Source organism: Microcaecilia unicolor, chromosome 1, assembly GCF_901765095.1.
Source record: "Microcaecilia unicolor chromosome 1, aMicUni1.1, whole genome shotgun sequence".
NCBI lineage: Eukaryota > Metazoa > Chordata > Amphibia > Gymnophiona > Siphonopidae > Microcaecilia > Microcaecilia unicolor.
Genome location: NC_044031.1, coordinates 250,581,362 through 250,601,314, shown reverse-complemented (window position 1 = coordinate 250,601,314; position 19,953 = coordinate 250,581,362). Strand labels below are relative to the sequence as shown.

The 19,953-nt window shown below is 41.8% G+C and overlaps 1 protein-coding gene across 7 annotated transcripts in view; it reads left to right on the top strand.

Annotated features, from left to right (window-relative positions):
* Nucleotides 1-19,476, top strand: part of LRRFIP2 (LRR binding FLII interacting protein 2) — a 245,250-nt gene extending 225,774 nt beyond the window's left edge. For all 7 annotated transcript variants that reach the window (XM_030205564.1, XM_030205571.1, XM_030205548.1 and 4 more), the window contains 4 exons: nucleotides 7,957-8,077; nucleotides 14,182-14,261; nucleotides 14,709-14,813; nucleotides 18,830-19,476. In XM_030205564.1, coding sequence (XP_030061424.1) covers nucleotides 7,957-8,077; nucleotides 14,182-14,261; nucleotides 14,709-14,813; nucleotides 18,830-18,940 — 417 coding nt within the window. In that variant the 3' untranslated portion in view covers nucleotides 18,941-19,476. The remainder of the gene's footprint in view (nucleotides 1-7,956; nucleotides 8,078-14,181; nucleotides 14,262-14,708; nucleotides 14,814-18,829) is intronic.
* The last annotated feature ends 477 nt before the right edge of the window (nucleotides 19,477-19,953 follow it).

Here is a 19,953-nt window from a genome sequence, read left to right as displayed (position 1 = left end):
AAAGCATGCACTGTGATAAGGATTGTCAGATGTCTCTTCTCAGCTTATTCTTTTGTGGTATTGTGTGGCCACATAATAGCCACTGTTCATATGATTCCTTATAAATATTTTAACTTCAGTGGGCTCTAAAGATTTAGTGGGACCAGTTCATTCAGTCACTGGAATAAATGCCAAGTAGGAATTAGACCTGGGCTCTGCACACTAACTTGATTCAAGAGTTTCCATTACTTCACTCTCAACACCAAAATGCATCAATTATAGGATGCATTAAGTATAGGATTCAAGTTCTATTCTTTCACATCCAGGAAAGAGAACAGAAGGGGTAAGAAGTGTCAGATAAACTTTCTAGAACTTAAATCAACTTTCGGTGCTGTCAAAGTATTTGCCAACTTCTTGGGAGGAAAAAATCTTAATCCAAACAAACAAGCATGATGCTTTCTATAAACAAATAAGATCTTATGTTCTTTGCAAGAAATTTTTGAAGATCTAGAACTGGCATCTGTCAGCAACATACCTTTCGAGAGAACAGAGTGTGATTCTAGATGAGCTCACGTGCTGCTTGGAATCTCATGAATGGCCTTCACAGCAAGAGAGAATTCAAGCTGTTCCACCCAGTAGATCTCTTTGCATCAGATGTCAACAAAATCTTGGAGACTTCCTTCCATTTCCTACTTCCCAAATTATTCTTATGACAAATGCCTCCAACCTGGGCTGGGGACCTGAGAGCTTAGGAATGGGGACAATGGGAAACCCGTGGAAGTCTAAAGATATCCTCAGGGATGGGGACAAAAAAGTCATTACTACCGTGGGGACAGGAGGGGATGGATCAGAAGTGAATGGGGACGGTAGGGGATGGGGACCAGATTGTCACCTTGCTCACTTGACTTGAAAACTTGACACCAACACCTCAGCTAAAAAAACATTTTAAAAATTGAAAAAAGAGCTCACCTTGATGAAAACTGTTGGATGTATTCAGCTATTTTGGCAACAAGGGAGACCACTGATTAACAAACTAGTGGGAATGTTGATTTGTTTCAAGCACTTTGGCAGAGTATAATCTCCACCGAGCTAGTCTTGTATATGTGAATGATAATGCAGCTAATATAAAAGCATTTTGAGATTAGGTCTGGATAGGTTGCACATGGACTCCAGCCATCAAGAACGGTGAAAAACAAATTTAGAGGAGCACCTGCAAAGGTCAAAAATTTATATCAAGCGTGGATGCTGTTCAAAAATACCATCCTGGAAGCCCAGGCCAGTTATATTCCATGTATAAGAAAAGGAGGCAGGAAGGCCAAACGACAGCCGGCATGGTTAAAAAGTGAGGTGAAGGAAGCTATTAGAGCTAAAAGAAAATCCTTCAGAAAATGGAAGAAGGATCCAACTGAAAATAATAAGAAACTGCCTAAGGAAGGGCAAGTCAAATGCAAAGCACTGATAAGGAAGGCAAAGAGGGACTTTGAAAAAAAATTGCGTTGGAGGCAAAAACACATAGTAAAAGTATATTAAAAGCAAGAAACCGGCAAAAGAATCGGTTGGACCACTAGATGACAGAGAGGAAAAAGAAGCACTCAAGGAAGACAAAGCTGTAGCGGAAAGATTAAATGAATTCTTTGCTTCGGTTTTCAACGAGGAAGATTTGGGAGAGATACCGGTGCCAGAAATGGCATTCAAAGCTGACGAGTCAGAGAAACTGAATGAAATCTCTATAAACCTGGAAGATGTAATGGCACAAAAATGAGGACGTTATAATGCCTTTGTGTCTCTCCATGGTGCGACCATTTCTTGAATACTGTGTGCAATTCTGGTCACCGCATCTCAAAAAAGATATAGTGGAATTAGAAAAGGTACAGAGAAGGGTGACGAAAATGATAAAAGAGGATGGGATGACTTCCCTATGAGGAAAAGCTAAAGCGGCTAGGGCTCTTTAGCTTGGAGAAAAGACGGCTGAGGGGAGATATGATAGAAGTTGTCACAAAATGTCAAGCCACCCACCTGTGGCTACCCCACGGCCACTTAGAGGGTCTATCCCCAGCACAGCTGAGCTCCGCCTGCACCTGTTGCTTGTGCTCTACACTAGCACCCTCCACCCACCTACTGGATCCTAACCACCTCTGGGCGAGTCTCCCGCTCTCAAATTATTCCCAGTGATTTCTAGGTTACTGGGGCCACACTCCCAGTGGTCCCACAGTTCCTAGAAAGCACCCACAAACCCAGTACACAAACCACAAGGATTCTTAGTCAGTCCAGACAAGCAGTGGCAATAAACTAAAAATGTTTATTGTCATGAATAATTAGAACAATAAACAGAAAAAGTTCAATAAGCAAACAATAACAGGTAACTGAAATATTGATCAATTATAAAACTAACTAAACATTTCTTTACTATCTAAATAGTACCTGGGAAGATCAGGGCATATAGCTGCTCACAGTTTATGAAATATAACTGTTCACAGGGCCTCAGCAAAGAGATATTTCTTCTCCCAGACCAAGACTGGAGAAAAAGCTAGTATATCATAGATAAATTCAGCTCCTTGGCCAATCAGAGCCCAGAACAGCAAGTTTTCAGAATTATACTGCATCTTGCTTCCTATCTGTGTTAAACTAAAGAAAAAACAGTTATTTCTATATAACAGCTTCAAGCATAAACATGCACCACCTGCTGGCCAAATTAGAGACATACACTTCAAGAGATAATACAGTTTATAGGCTTAAAACACACTATTTTGTCACAGAAGTCTATAAAATAATGAGTGGAGTGGAACAGGTAAAAGTGAATTGCTTGTTTACTCTTTCCAAAAATACTAGGACTGGGTGGCACGCAATTAAGTTACCAAGTAGTAAATTTAAAACAAATTGGTGAAAATATTTTTTCATTCAATGTGTAATTAAACTCTGGAATTTGTTGCCAGAGAATGTAGTAAAACCAATTAGCGGGGTTTTAAAAAGGGTTGGATAACTTGCTGAAAGAAAATTCCATAAGCTATTATTAAGATGGACTGGGGAAAATCTTACTACTACTACTAATCATTTCTATAGCGCTACTAGACATACGCAGCGCTGTACACATTATGTACAGGTACATTCTTTGTCCCTAGAGGGGCTCACAATCTAAGTTTTTTTTTGTACCTGGGGCAATGGAGGGTTAAGTGACTTTCTCAGGGTCACAAGGAGCTGAGGTGGGAATCAAACCCAGGTTACCAGGATCAAAGTCCACTGCACTAACTATTAGGCTACTCCTCCACACCATCTTGCTCATAACCTGGTTCACTATTTTACAGTTAATAGAGACACACTTGGCAGCAACATTGTTGGATCCAAGGTTTGAAGGGTCATTTAGATCTAATGACAGTTGAAGGACATAACATTATCATAAACAGACTGTGAGCACTGAGAGCAGATGAAGCTGTAGTTGAGCCAATTGCCAAACCACCCACAAAACGTCCAAATCAAGAAGAAGCAGAGGCAGTCAATATTTGTAGTATAGACAAATAAGAAAAGATACAGCATGCACTTGTTAAAACAGACTTCCAATTTGGTAAACACTGCAGTCCTCAGAGAATGCCATTTTTGCATTATTCAGAGGGCTTGCTTTTCCTCATGTACAAGCCAACAGGGCAGGATGTGTCGCTGTCCCACTTTGTCTCAAATGTGTCACACTTGAAGGCACAATCTCTTATGCCTTCTGGTCCAGTTGGTTGATACAACAGTTTTGAAGAAGCACATATCATTATCTGGAATCCTTGATACAGAGGCCTATAGTGGTTTCACCACTGGGATTTCTGTTTTGAAAGTTGAATAGCTTTTGGCCAGGTGAGCAGGGGAGGGCATTTGCTGTTGAGTAAGGCAAGTATAGTCATAAAGAAATGTCGCCTGTAGTGTTGGACACAAAGTACTGCCCTAGCTTATTGGCATTGGAGAAATGCTTTTTATACCATTATGATGCTAGAGGCCCGGGATGCACATTTAACTTTTAGGCTGAAAAAAATGCTCTTGGGCCACTTGGAGATGTATATTAAGAGCTTGCCCCCCAAGGGTGTGATGTAGGATGCTCAGTTTAGTTTTTTATCTATCTGCTATAGTTAATTTGACCACTTTTTTTGGTTTCCAGAAGGATAGGGATGGGGGCAGTGGAACGGAGGGATGAAAGAAGACAGTGGGAGTTTATAAGAGTAAAAACCTCTTGTGAGTTTTGGAATTTTGTATAGAAGTTTTGGGGGAAGGGAAGAAAGGGGAGAATATTAATAATAAGTTGAATCACTTGTTGCTTTGTATTATTATAGATGCTGTAGTTGTGATTCATTTAATATAGATTAAACATTAAAAATCTTCAGTTTCAGGAAGTGCCTGAGACTGGGGACACAGAGGATATTCTCTCCATTGTATACAATTTATGTTTACAGCTTCTTCGAGGTGAGACTACTCAGACTCAAATGGGTATAGAGCGGGCTTATGAGGCACTTGGAATGCCTCTTAGCAATAAAGCACAAGATGATATACTGCGCTTTGATAAATGTGCTGACAAGGAGCAATTGTTGAAGAAAGCATGGCAGGAGGTACAAGTGAACTACACCAATTTGATGGTGCAGGTGTTTCAGGGCATCTCAGCTCTAACCTTCCAGAAGCGCAAATTGAAGTCCGTTTTAGATTTCTTAATAAGAGATTTGCTACCAGTGGGCATTTCCATTTGTCTTATGCTTCCCAATTGTGAGTAAAATGCAATGGGTCCTCACTGTGGAGGAGGTGTGAAAGCTACTACAGAAGGCATACCTGGTGGACAAAGACAACAGTCTGGTAGACAGGCTAAGCAGGGTAATGCAACCTCATGAGTGGTCTTTCAGCATGGGTGTTACCCAGAAGATCTTCCAAGAGTGGGGGCACCCCCTCAGTGGATCTTTCTGCCATTCTTCTCAACAACAGAGTCCCTCAGCATTGGTCCAGACTCAGATCATACGACAGACTAGCATCAGATACCTTTTTCCTAGAGTGAAGGAAAAGCCTCCTGTATGCATATCCTTTCATCCTCTGGTTGGAAAGACAATATTGAAACTGAAGCAGGACCAAGGCACCATGATCCTCATCACACCATATTGGCCGAGACAGATATGGTTCCCTATTTTTCTAGAGTTCTCCATCGAAGAACCTTGGAGATTGGAGTGTTTTCCAACCTTATCAGAACAAATCCCAGGACAAGAGGTGGTCAAAATCAGTATACAAATAAAATCACCCCCCCCTACTTTAGGGTAAGAGCCTACCCCACAAAAAGTAAAAGACCTCAGTAAATACATCCTAAGTTTCTTTCTAAGGTAGTTTCAGAGTTCCATTAAGAAGGATCTGTCAGTTGTCCTTACAACATTTTTCCTCAAAACCTCATGCCCATCCTGGCAAAAGCACACTGCACACTTTGGACTGCAGGCAAGACTTAACCTTCTATCTGGAGTGGACTAAAGCCCATAGACAGTACACTCGACTTTTTGTTTCTTTTGACCCAAACAGAATGGCGACAACCATCGGTAAATGCACTTTATCCAATTGGCTAGCAGACTGCATCTCTTTCACTTATGCCTAGGCTGGGCTGACTCTTGAGAGTCTTGTCACGGCCCACAGTGTCGCGGCCATGGCTTCTTTGGTAACTCTCTTGAGGTCAGTGTCCATTGAGGAGACTTGCAGAGCTGCAGTGTGATCTTCAGTCCACACATTTCACATGTCACTACTGCCTCAAGCAGAATACCCGATGCAACAGCCAGTTTGATCAGACAGTTCTACAGAATTTGTTTGGAGTCTAGAATCCAACTCCACCCTCCTAGGCCCATTCTGTTTCAGGCTGCACCTTCACAACATTTTTATGTTAGAAAAATTGGTTCTGGTTGGCTTTGCTGTTGAAAGTCCCTATGGACCATTGTTTGTTATTTTTGATGAGCCTGGTAGCTAGGGATTCCCATTTATGGTAATCAGTTGTCCTGCTTGTCCTCGGAGAAAGTGAAATTACTCACCTTAAGTAGGTGTTCTGCAAGGACAGGAGGACACAGATTACCACATTCCTCCCACTTCCCCTAGGAGTTTGTTTTTTTTTAATCCAACTAAGGGTCCCTTGCAAGTTGGGCAGGCAGGAAGACACTTGCACGTGTGTGGTCAGGCCTGCCAAAAGCTTCAAGAATCTTCTGAATGCTGGGCATCATCTGTGCTGGGGCTCTGCCAGTGAATTCTTCCATTTGTGTTAATCTGTGTCCTGCTGCCCTCAGAGAACACCTGCTTCAGATTAGAGAATGACATGGGGACAAAGTTTGTCCCCATCCCCACAAGCTCTGACCCCCATCTTTACAAGCCTTGAACAGTTATGTAGTACAACACCAGAGATGTAGAAAGAGATGCATTTACTCCTGTGCTGTAAACATAAAGATGGCACATGCCAGGGATGGTGTTAGGGGAGTGCAACTAGAGCAACTACCCTTGCCCTGTCCAGAGAGAGCCACAAGCTTGCTGGAAGCTGAAGAAAGTGCAGCCTGGTAGTGGGCTTTGGGGTCATCTCCCAAATTTCTGCCCTGGGCCCCAGCCATGACTAACACCAGCTCTTTCAAGATGCAGGTTTCAAATCTGATACAGTCTAATCATAAAATAGAAAATTATTTTTTTCTACCTCTTGTTGTCTGGTCATCTCTGGTTTTTGCTTCACTTTGCCTTCTTTTAACTCAATCACCAGTCTCCTATCCATTTGACATCTCTTCTCTCTCCATGTCCACCATCCATCTTTTATCTCTGTGTCTCTATTGTCTTCCGTGTTCAGCATCTCCTTTCTCTGTGTTCCTATACTTTTCTGTCCAATATCTCTCCTGTGTTCATATCTCCACATTCATTATCACCTCTCTATTTCTTTCTCCTCTCCCCCATGTCAAACATCACTCATCTATGTCTCTGTGCCCCCTCATGTCTAACATCTCCCCTCTGTGTCCATATAGCCCCTCCTGTGTCTAGCGTTGCTCTTCCATATACCATCCCCAGTCAGCATCTCCCCTTTGTATCCATTTCCCATCTGTTTCTTTACCTCTCTATGCCCTACTTCTCCACTCTCTTCCTCTTCCACACCAATGTTTCTCTCTCTTCTCCAACCCCACACAGCTTCTCTCCCCCTCTCCCTGCCTCTTCCAGCATCTGGCTCACCTGCCTGCCTACCTTCCCGTTCTCCCTTCCACAGTGTGTTCAGTGTTTGACTCCCTCTTCCTTCATCCCCTTGGTCCGGTGTCTCTTTCCCTTCCTTTCCCTTCCCCCACCACCCCACAAGTCCAGCACATATCTCCCTTCCTTCTAGACCCCCCTGCTCCCATGGGTCCAGCACTTTTCTTCCGTCCCTCCAGAGCCCCTGTCTTCCCATGGGTCCAGCACCTTTCTCCCTTCCCTCCAGCCCCCCTCCTCCCATAGGTCATTTTCTCCCTTCCCTCAAGCCCCCCTCTCTTCCCATGGGTCCAGCATCTTTCTCCCTCCTCTTCCTCTCCCCCGCAGGTCTAGCATCTCTTACCCGCTGCTTGTAGCTTGCATTTACCTGCAGCCAGGCAGCGATTCATATAGGCCACCTCCGTGGCCTTTCTTCTACCACATCTTGCCCTCTCTACTTCAACTTCCTGTTTAGTGGTGAATAAATTGAACATTTTGTACATTTTGCACATATTGGTGTTTTGTTTTTTAGATCATCTTTTTTAGATCATCGTTTTCCATGCTGGATCTTGTAGAACGATTGCCTGTTTGTTTTTTACCTGTATTTTAGTTCTACATTAAAAATGAGAGTGTAATATTTGTTGTAATGTTCATGCTTGGTGGCCAATGTTATCAAAGTGTACATTGAATATAAATGTAAAATCTCAGCAATCCTTGTAAACATTATATATCAGAAACCTTAAGAAGTGAAAACTTGATCATGACAGACTTCAGGAATCTGGGTTTATCATTCCCTTATTGTTTCAGATTAGGAAATTGAAGCTGCAGTTAGATGAGGAACGACAAAAGAAGTCTCAGCATGAAAACACAATTACAGATGCATCAGGATTGGAGAATGGTTCTGACCTGCAGTTAATCGAAATGCAAAGTATGTATATCTTATTCCATCAAGAATTTGTTTGAGATTCAAAATTCATGAGAATCTCAAATATGTACACACTTAAAAATATTACCTTCCAAATTATTTTTGAGGGTGCATACCCTTTCAACTAATGGCAAAATTCCTAAAGTAAGATACAAAAATGAACCCCACAGTGTTTATGAACCCAAGGACTTCATTCAAATGCAGAGCATGGTAAATTTTGCTGTGGTCCACTGCTTTGATTCGAATCTCTGCCAATGCTGGTTTATCGTGCCTGACTCTTAGTGCAGTCTGTTTTTGAGTTGAGCACATGTAGGAGTAAAACAGATATACAGTTGTCCTGGTGAATACTGTATAAAAAGGGACATGTGAATTATGTAATGGCTCGCTGGCTGCAGCAAATCCTACGCCAGCTCGGAACTGGCGTTAGGGTTTGCAGACCATTGGGGAGGAATGGTGAGCCCCACCCAACGCATCCCAGGATGCACTGGGCAGGGCTGGGTGCTGCCATTTTTGAGGCAGCGCCGATGGAAGAGGAGAGAGACCACCGCCCTCCTCCAACTGAAGGTAAGGGGGTGGGGAAGGGCCGCTACACCACCAGATGGGGGGGGGGGGGGTGGATTGACCTGAGGCCCACTGGGCCACCAGGGACATCTGAGGAGGAGGGGAATCCACACTTACATTTGTCACATTGGTTACATCTTGGTGGGCCGGTCAATGTTTTCAACGATTAGGTCGGTGGAAGTGGGCCCTGGAGAGATATCAGACCATTCTTTTGTGGTTGGATTTGGAAGCAGTGACTAAGTATATATCGGGGGGGGGGGGAGGAGGGGAGTGGCAGTTTCCTGCATATCTTGCCCATAATCAGGATTTCCTTAAGTACCTCCTGGAATGTTGGAATCTCTCTCTCTCTCTTACAGTGAGCAACTTGAATCGCAACTCTTGCTATTTTGGAGTACTGCAAAAGTAGTGCTTAGGGGAGATATCATAGCTTATATCAGCTGCCGTAATAAACAGCTGGCGGCCAGCATTGGAAAAACAGTTAAAGAAGGCCACACCACGTTATGCGCAGGTCCCCTCTCGACTTTGCATTCTGTTCAGGTTTGCTTAAATACCTTGGTTCATGAGCATACAACCCATAGTCTGCTTTATCAGAAATTTCAGTTCTGTAAGTATGGGAACAAGACAGGCTACCTTCTTGCACATGTGGTTAGAACCTAGAGAGTTCTAGGGCAATTCCTGTGTTGTGGGATCGCAGCGAGACACTTACCTCTCGCAGTGATCAGATTGCCCACATTTTGGTTGCTGACTTTCAACATCTTTACCCTTGCCTCGGGGTATGGGGGAGCAGACCTTTTTAGACCAAGCACAACTTCCCCATTTATCTCCTGATGTGGTGGCATCCTAGAGCAAACCTATTCAAGGTGTAAAGAACTTCAGCTGGTCTTAAAGTCCTTAAAGCCTTGTACAGCCCCGGGGAGGATGGGTACTCGGGAATTCTTTAAGGCTTTACAGTTGCCCTTGGTGAAGCCTCTTCTGGCCTACTTTGAGAAGTGGTAGCTACAGGTTCATTCATTTCTTTTCATTTCAGTATTTTATATACTTCTTAGAGCTAAGCAGTTTACAGTTTTATTTTACAGGTACTAGGTCTTTTCCTAGTGGGCACACAATCTAAGTAGTACATTGTACTACTGTTGTACCTGGGGAAAACAGAGAGTCCAGGGTCACACGGAGCTGCAGAGCTAATTGAGTCTGGTTCCCCAGGATCTCAACCCACTGCCGACCATTAGGCAGCAGCAGGAATCGAACCCAGTTCCCCAGGTCTGCAACCCGCTGCACTAACTGCTAGGCCACTCCTCCACTCCCGTGACATGCTAACACAGCCTTCGTTATGTTTCTCCCCGAGCCCAATAAACCACAGGAGCTGGCATACTCTTATCACCCCATTTCACTAGTTAAAGTTGATATCTTGACGAAAATCTTAGCAAATCAGATATGCCTGAATTGGTGGGGGCAGAACAGGTGGGGTTTGTTCGAGCACATCAGTCAGTTGTCAGTGTTAGAAAATTTTACTAACTATGGGTCATTGTTGGGCTCAGAGTGTCCCAGCTTTAGCCCTCTGTCTCGACACGGAAAAGGCATTTGATAAAGTACTCTGGCTGCATCTCTTACATGTCTTAGAATGGGTGAGGATCAAAGGCTGGTTTCTGCAAGCAATCAAGTCTCTGGCACGGCTCCTAATCAATGGGGAGCACACTTCTGCCTTTGCGATACACAGAGGTACATGACAAGGGTGCCCACTTTTGCCTCTCTTATTTGTTCTGGCCCTTGAGCCGCTGATCAGACCTGGAGCTACCATTCTTGATCATTCTATTAAGACCCTAGCTTTTGCCAGTGACCTGATGCTTCTTCTTACTAGTCTGTCAATGGTTGTGCCTCCCTTCACAGTGTTGTTCCTGCATTCAAAGTGCAGTGCTGTGAAAGATTGGACTTGATTCCCCTGATGCATCTTCGGCAAAGAAAGGGTCTCTATCGAGGATCTATAATTGCATTTTACCAGCATGTGAAGTTTGAAGCTGAAACAGTTTTGTCTCCTAACTGCCATTTCAGTTGCTTTTTTCATTTCCAAGAAGTGAAAGATATCTGTGGAATATTCCCATGCAGTTCTTTAAAACAAGCTAAGTACTTATTGTTAAAAAATTATTGTTAATACTTATTGTTAACAAATATATTGTTAAAAATTTAAAGAAAATGTTTCTGGTAGAAGATATGATTTTTTTTTTAATAAAAGGGAGTTTGAAGTTTTTATGACCATTGATGTGTTCCCTGGGTAAGCTTGTTTGCATATTGAAGCTTGAGTTTCCAGGACTAACAGGTCTTTTTTTCCAGATTTTTGAGAAATCCCTCTCTTACTTGATAGTATTTCATGTGATGTGGTAGTTATTTTTTATATTAAGCATTCAGCCTAGATATCAAAAAGAACCATTATTTTTGGCACTGAGAAGTCCGATCCATCCAATTTGGCATCAGACGCATTGGTCCCCATTGCCCTTGGACATTGGGGATGCATTGACATTAAAGAGATCTTGCCCTGCCTCGGCATTGATATCACCAGTTGGGACCAAGCATCCTCAGATCCCACTGATGGATTCAGTTCTCTTATTGATGAGGCTGGTGACCTCGTCACCAAAAATGGTTATCACCTTGGCATAGGGCATCAGCCAGCTCCCTACACATTCCTGCTGTGACCCTTATTCTAGGAGCTTTTTGGGCACAGGGCAAAGGAGATCCTATTATTTCTCAAAGGCATAGGTATCCTTTCTCCCGCCCCTTCCTAGCTGGCTCAGAGCTCTTGCTCCTACTCCTGCTTCTGCCCATAGTAGCAGAGGGCTCAGAAGTCCCAACTAGCTCCCCAATCTAAGCAAGGGATGAGCTTTTGACTGGCTCCAGGAGATCCTAGACACAATAAAAGTTACCGTATCAGACAACTACCAGTAGGAGGCTAAATTTCTTTTTCTCAAGAAAAATGGCCCCTTTTATCCTCAGACCAGTGAGTTGTCAAAATAGTCCAGATAGGTTACACCAGTTGTTCCTAAACTTTCTTGGTTCAAGGCACCCTTAGTGTCAGTCATTTTTTCACGGCACCCTAAGTCAAAAGAAATATCTAAGTCGCCCCCAGCCCCCCCCCCCCCCCCCGCTGCTGGCAGCTTATTGCTACTACATCAGAGGCAAGCAATATGCATACTACCTTCAAAATTTTGATGATATTAAAAATTAGTGCAATGTGATAATGTTCATAAATATCATTTAGTCTTAAAATCATATATATTAGGGCCCCTATGTGGTTAAATGAGTAGTAGGCAAGGGGCCAATAACAAGGCTGAGCCTCAAGCCTGCTCATTTGAGGGATAGTTAGGGGCTTTCAGAAGAGTGGGGAAGAAGGAAGAGAGTGAAGGGTAGTGAGCATGGAGAAAACAGGAGTAGATTTTGTGGGGAATTGGGGAGAGGATGGGTGTAGGAAGTTACTCACTGGCTGCCTCTGGCTTGCATCGGGCCTTGGGCAGACTGGATGGGTCATTTGGCCTTTATCTGCTATCATGTTTCTATGTTTCTATGACCTGTCACATTATGTAACAAAGAGAGGGAACTAAGTACAAAAACAAACCAGGCAAAAAAACAGCACAAAGGGCCTTTAAAAACAAAAAGGAACACAGTTTTTTCATATAAAAAACTTTTAATGGTAAACTTTGCTTGAAGAAAGACCCGACACGGGCCGTGTTTCGGTGCCGCCGCACCTGCGTCAGGGGTCCAAATCTTGCCTCCACCACCAGCACTCACCATCCTCAAGCAACTCTTCCTGCTTGCCTGTTGCCTTATCCATCAGTGATGTAACATCCGCTATTGTAACAAAAAGACAGGAGGCGGCGTGCCGTCAAAACGTCTTTTTGTTTCAATAGCGGATGTTACATCACTGTTGGATAAGGCAACAGGCAATCAGGAAGAGTTGCTTGAGGACGGTGAGTGCTGGTGGTGGAGGCAAGATTTGGACCCCTGTCACAGGTGCGGCGGCACCGAAACACGGCCCGTGTCGGGTCTTTCTTCAAGCAAAGTTTACCATTAAAAGTTTTTTATATGAAAAAACTGTTCCCTTTTGTTTTTAAAGGCCCTTTGTGCCCTCTATGACCTGTCACACCACTTTTGATGCAACTTCCTGTCTTGAGAAGAGGCAGTACGGGTCAGAGGGGAAATGAAGGAGGAGGCATAGCCACGGGTGGGGGTAGACACAGGGACCGTGGGGACCTGTGAGAGTGACTGAAGGATCGTGCAGGAAGGGAGAGCGCGTAGGGCCACGAATGGGGGAAAGACGCTAGATCATGCAGGGAGGGAGGGAAGGAAGTGGAGGCTGCCTTTGGAGCCTGGAAGAGTGAATCAGAAAGTCTGCCTGATAATCTGGATAATCTGGAAAATCCAAAAATCCAGACTGACCCTTTTTGGACTTCTACTGTACTTACTACTACTACTACTTAACATTTCTAGAGCGCTACTAGGGTTACACAGCGCTGTACAAATTAACGAATACTTACCTTTTCCAAATCTGACCTCATCAAGTTATATTCAAGCGAGACAATGACAGTGGCTTTTAAAACATTGGACAGTAACTTCTTGATCCTTTTTTCACACCAAAGGGTGTTTCCCCTCGTTTTATAACGCTGCATGCCCTGCTGTTGCAGTCCTATATTCAGGTCCACAAACCATAGTTCCCTTTCAAATTTGGATTGTAAAATGTTACCACTGAGTAGTAGCCAAAATGTCGTCTCCCACTGGGGACTGTGAATGTTGCCTCCACCTCATCCCCAGCCCATATAGCAAAGTACAGGCATGGGAATTGACCCCTGAGTCTTCTGCATGGAATTGGGTCAGCCAGAAGAGAGCTTTATGATTCTGCTGGAAGGTTTTCTAGAGCAATACGAGCAACTGTTATTGAATTTAATGCAGCAAAAGTGACCTAAAGCAGGATGAGCTAAAGTATTCTGTGTTCGTTTTACCATTTATGCTCAGTATTTATTTATTTATTTTGGAGGAAGTATATTGGATGTGAAGAATGGGCGTAGATGTGCCCATTACTGGCATTACTGCTGTGCTAACACGGGACCCCTTAGCACCTCTTAAATAGAAGGCAGTCAGTGCACCCATGGTACATTTTTATAAATGGACACACTTTAATGCTAAAAATTAGTGCATGGCCAGAAATAAAGCAAATAGAAAAATCCGTTTTGACACTAAAAATGGGCTTAGCGGGCTGGAAAGGCCCACGTAAGGATGCATTAGGCCTGTTTACTAGTACAGTTCAGTAAAAGGGCCCCATAGTCTCTACTTTAATATGACACATGTGTAGGTGTTGCCAGAGGTGGAGAATGTGCCGATTCCTGTTGATATATACACACAAAAAAGGTGCTCTGCTATATCTCAAGTAAGCTATTTTGTAAATGCACTTATTCTTTAAAATAGATGCAACACATGACTGTACCTTTCTGTTGTAAAATTGCTTTCAAGTTCATAAAAACTGTTCCTACTAAAAGACATTTAAATCTATTCATTTCTCTATCTAGGAGATGCTAACAGACAAATTAGTGAATACAAATTTAAGCTTTCAAAAGCAGAACAAGACATAACAACCATGGAGCAAAATGTGAGTGTCCGTTTTTTTCTGTTTACATATGTTGACTTGACTTTCATCCATAAATAGTACTGTGCTAGTGCTTTGAGGTAATTTCCCATGCTTTTTTGGCCAGATGTTACCTTGCCAGCTGGCAGAGTTATTTGGTGCATTAAAATAAATCGACTAATGCTAAATATTGTTAGCCTTGTTAACATGAAAGAGTGAGAGTTCTTTTTTTGTAGAGAGGAGTTTGGCATTGATTTTTAGTTGGTTAAGAAAATCTTTATGTAGAGATTTCTGTGATAAAACAGGAATGTTTTATATCCACATACCTATATACAAATGCAGTAGCAACCCATTATTGTAATATTGTTCATGTAAGTACAGCTGAAAGTGCTTGCTGGAGTTAAGTCACTCATAAAAACGATATTATATCCTGATATGCTTGGTGAACCATTGCTTTTCTTGATCTTGTAGATTATAAGACTTGAAGGACAGGTATTGCGATATAAAACTGCTGCAGATAATGCTGAGAAAGTAGAAGATGAATTGAAAGCAGAAAAGAGGAAATTGCAACGAGAGGTAATTTATTCTTAGCTAGCTTCTAAAATGACAACACACAACTACTATGGGCCCAACTCTGGGTGTATGCTTGCTAGTTTCTGGAGGAAGCCGTGGTCTGTGTTGCCTAGCAAAAATTGTCACATTGGCTGATGTAGTTGAAAGGACGTGAGAGAGCTAAAAGAATGGGGAGGGTGAATTTTTTATATCTCTAATCAAATCTGGTTTTGATTGAGCTGGAAAGCCAAAAGAGCAGAAGAAAACTCGGGAAAAGGAGAGACTGATTATATAGAAACAAAATGTATTATACATGGTCTAGTAGTGAAGAAAATAAAAAAAATTTAGAAAGGTAAAGTCATTCCATCTTTACCAGAAAATATAACACAACTGTTTGGATATAACTTGATTAATAGGTAAAATATATATTACTTATATATTTTACCTATTAATCAAGTTATATCCAAACAAGCCAGTGGCCACAGCCAGAAGGATGCTAGGCTGCATAGAGAGAGAGGCATAAACAGCAGGGAAAGATGTATTAATACCCTTGTACAGATCGTTGATAAGGTCCTACTTGGAGCATTGTGTTCAGTTTTGGAGGCCATATCATTATGGAATACTATAAAAACAACGCATGATCTGACAATCTTACGGAAGTTACTGAAGACTAACCTGTTCAAAGAGACTTATAAAAAGAATCCTCCATAAAGACTTGACTCCTAAACTACACCAGAACTAACCAATATTGAACTCCTTTAATTTGGTTACTTTAATCACATTATCATTATTGAACATTATACCTTGTCGATAGTGCTGGGCAGACTTATACAGTCTGTGCCCTGAAAAAGACAGGTACAAATCAATGTAAGGTATACACAAAAAATGGCACATGTGAGTTTATCTTGTTGGGCAGACTGGGTGGACCGTGCAGGTCTTTTTCTGCCATCATCTACTATGTTACCTGATATGAATTATTTATTTATTTACTTCTAATTTACCTGATATTCTTATGCACCTTAATTGTAACAATACTCTGAGCTTCTCATTCCGTTAATGGTGATCGCCATTGAGGGGAATAATCGAACGGCGCCGGCGAAATACATGGCCGGCGATGTATTTTTGCGGTGCTGCAAACAGCTGGCCAGACCTGTATTTTCGAAAAAGATGGCCGGCCACCTTTTGTTTCCATAATACGGTTCCGGCCCGCCAAATGCCTTTGATTTGGCCGGGGTTTGATATAGCCGGCTTCGTTTTTTAGCGATAATGGAAAGTTATGTCGGCCATCTCAAACCCCCGCCAAATCCAAGGCATTTGGCCGTGGGAGGAGCCAGCATTTTTTGTGCACTGGCCCCCCTAACATGGCAGGACACCAACCGGGCTCCCTAGGGGTCACTGCAGTGGACTTCAGAAAAGCTCCCACATGCATAGCTCCCTTACTTTGGGAGCTGAGCTCCCCCACCCCCCCCCCCCCCCCCCCAAACCCACTACCCACAAATGTAGTGCACCCACTAAAACTGCTCCAGGGACCTGCATACAGCCTCTAGGACTTATTGCTGCTGTATAACTTTGGCACACCAGTTGACACCTGAAGACTAATCTCTCTGAAAAAGTCCTTTCTTGAAATATGCACGTTTACTCACAGTTAACTGCAGATCAGAGGTTGTGCCCCACTGGCAAAGAGTCCCCTGGTAGTAAGATTAGCAGTAGGTCAGAGCTGGTACAATGGTGTACAATGCCGTCTTTCAGCACCATTCAAGATAATAACTAAGTTCTCTAACTTGGGTAACACAGGAAAGGGAACTAAAACTGGCTTACAAAAATGGCCACTACCGCATGGACTACAACAGGAAACAAAACATGGCACACTCTGACCCAGTAAGCAGGGGGAAAGCACCAGGGGAGTAGAGCCTACCAACTACCAATACCTACACCCACCACAATGCATTGCTGATGTGACTCTGCATTGCAAATAACAGAAAAGGTGTCACACTCACCCCAGAGCCACATCACAAGCAGGAAAAGGCTGTCGGAGGACAGAACACATTCTGCTATCATGGAGGTGGGTACAGCATTTGAGGCTGGTATACAGGCTGGAAAAGGTTTTTTTTTTTTGTGGGAGGGGGTTAGTGACCACTGGGGGAGTACAGGGAGGTCATCTCCGCTTCCTTCCGGTGGTCATGTGGTCAGTTTGGGCACCTTTTTGAGGCTTGGTCATGAAAATAAAAGGACCAAGTAAACCTGGCGAAATACTGCTTAACGCCGTATTTTTTTTTTTCCATTATCATCGAAAGCCGGCTATCTGGTAGCCACGCCCTTACCCGCCCATGTCCCGCCTTCGCTTCACCGTCGACACGCCCCTTTGAACTTTCGCCGGCAAGGCGACGGGAAAGCGGCGATGCTGTCAAAAAAAGCAGCTTTCGATTATACCGATTTCGCCGCTTTTCCCAGATCGCCGGCCATCTCCTGATTTGTGTCAGGAAATGGCCGGCGATCACTTTAGATTATGAGCTGGATAGCGACATAATGTAAGCCACATTGAGCCTGCAAATAGGTGGGGAAATGTGGGATACAAATGCAGCAACAAAAACAGCGGGTCTGATCAAACAATTTGCAGGATAGTGAAAAAATAATGGAAGGGGGGAAAAAGACCTCAGACTGGTGACAATCAGCCCGATCAATAAGATTGCTTATAAACAGTCATCGTAATTCAATCATTGGTCCTTAACCAACCTCCTCCCTCGGTGTTCAAATAGTATACATTTTTGTAATTGTTTTTTAATGCAAAAATACTAAATCCACGATCCAGGACATTAGGAGCAAAAGCTATTTATCTTATCACAGCTTCAAACTTGGGCCTCCACAACGGACCCGTTTCGCCAAATGGGGCTTCGTCAGGGGAAGGACACCCTGTCATAAAGTACTAAAAATGCCTCTTGAAACAGTTCCGCCTATAAATAATTTATATTATATTCCTATTCCCAAAGGAGAAACGGAGAAATCACAACAACCTCAGAATCTCAATCTGGATGTACAAAATATTTCAGCTATATTGGAGCAAACATTAGATGAAACAACAGAAAGATCCACATTGATCATGTCATTAATTTTTGAACAGGATTTAAATAACATAATGAGATTTTATTTCAAAAATTTAAAAACCTATTTTGGTGGAATTAAGGTTCAGATTTTCCCGGATGTCACGAAATCAACTCAACTTAGAAGGAAAGCTTTTCTGGCATTGAAAGCAAGAACATCTGCAATAGGAGGGATATTCTTTTTAGCATATCCATGTAAATGTATTGTCAGATTGGGTAAGGTTAAATACACCTTTTATTCACCTGAGCATTTAGTATCATTTCACGATTCGAAACAGTTATAATATTATAAAGTGAGAGTACTGTGCCACTATGTTATTATTGAGTAATTATGTGTGATAAATCTTCTCTAATTCGTTTCCGCCCCGCAATTATTTAATTTGGTCTAAGGAGGCAAACAATTATTATTTTTATAAACAATTTTTATTGAACAAGCAATAAAACATTACAACCATAAGCCTTTGTAAGTTGTTCAATTTTCCATTCAATCGACTCCCTCCACCCCCTTGGGAAATCCGAATCCCCCATATATAGTATATATACAGGACAAGAATAACAAAATTCCAATATTAGGACAGCAAACCCATCAGAGCCTAAGTGGAAGAAGGCCTGGTCTTACTATTTTTATAAATGTTAAGATGATGTTATTGAAGTTTTAATACTTCATGTTTATTTTCTTAAATATTATTATTTTCTTCTTGGAAGATATATGGCTGTATTTCATTAACAAGTATGTTCTTGTTAAATGTTTAAAATCAATGAACAAATTTAAATATAAAAAAAATGAAAATTTTGCTTTAAAATTTGGTGATAAATTTCTTATTTTTTAATATGTGCTATTTAACAGAGCATATGTAATGTATTAGAATTTTTTTAAATAGTCTAATTCCAATAGTCTTAAGATATGACGTTGAGATGATTTTTTGTTTTATTTTTGTCTAGCTACGAACAGCATTGGACAAGATGGAAGAAATGGAAATGACCAACAGTCACTTAGTAAAACGGTTGGAAAAGATGAAAGCCAACAGGACTGCACTTCTGTCTCAGCAATAGGGAGGAAGACAAACAAATTGCACTGCTCCTTGGATTAACTAGCCCCTTTTCTTGCGTTTTTAATAAGACTTTCTCATTGGCACAAATTTATTTGAACACGTACATATTTCTTTAATGTTTTCGTTTCCTAACCGGTAAATTGTGAGAGAACAAAAAAAAGTGTGAGTTTTATACACAGAATATGGTTTTATAAGTTCATTAGCTTCTTTCTAGATTAATGAAACTGGAGCTGTCAAGTTTTTTTTGTATGGTGGCGGTTTTGCCAAAGGAATAATTGGGGAGTAGCGTCATTAAAGTTTACTCACAACCTTTTTTTTTTTTTTTTTTCCTGCTGCTTAGTTATGCTGGGTGCTTAAAAATGACTGCATGAATAGAAAAAGACACTTCTACAAATGCTAACTCTTTGGTTCAGTACTGTACCCGTTCATAATACAAGATTTCACTAAGTGCAAGTGCCTTCCTTATGGTGCAATTTAGGCTTAAATGCTGTTAAACTGTTCAGACCTACTAACCTCCAATAATAGTGTTCATATTTAGAAAAACAAACAAACACACCTTTTAGGCTTTGTGTTCATTGAAATTTATACATTTTGATGAAAATGCATTTTTGTAAAATATTTAAATTTCTATAAGAAATGTAAAAAAAAAAAACAAAAATAGGGATTGTATATAAAATTTACTGTATGGCATGAGTGATGGCACATCTGAACTTTGGATTATTTGAACACGTTAATTATTTCTGCTGCTCTTAATATAAGAGTGGAAACTTTAAACTACAAGCAAGTATTGTCCTGTATATTGCACAATTATATTTCATCTGCTGCCCAAGTGTGGGTTGAGTCTCTGGGCAAAATGTGTGGATGAGGAATCTATTAAATGGACACTTTATTGGTCATAGCAGTGTATAGCAGTTTTCCTTTATAAAATATACTGGATCAATTGTCTCTACAAATAATGTATTATACCCATAGAAATAAAGCTAGTTATATGATGATTCAACACTGTATGCTGTA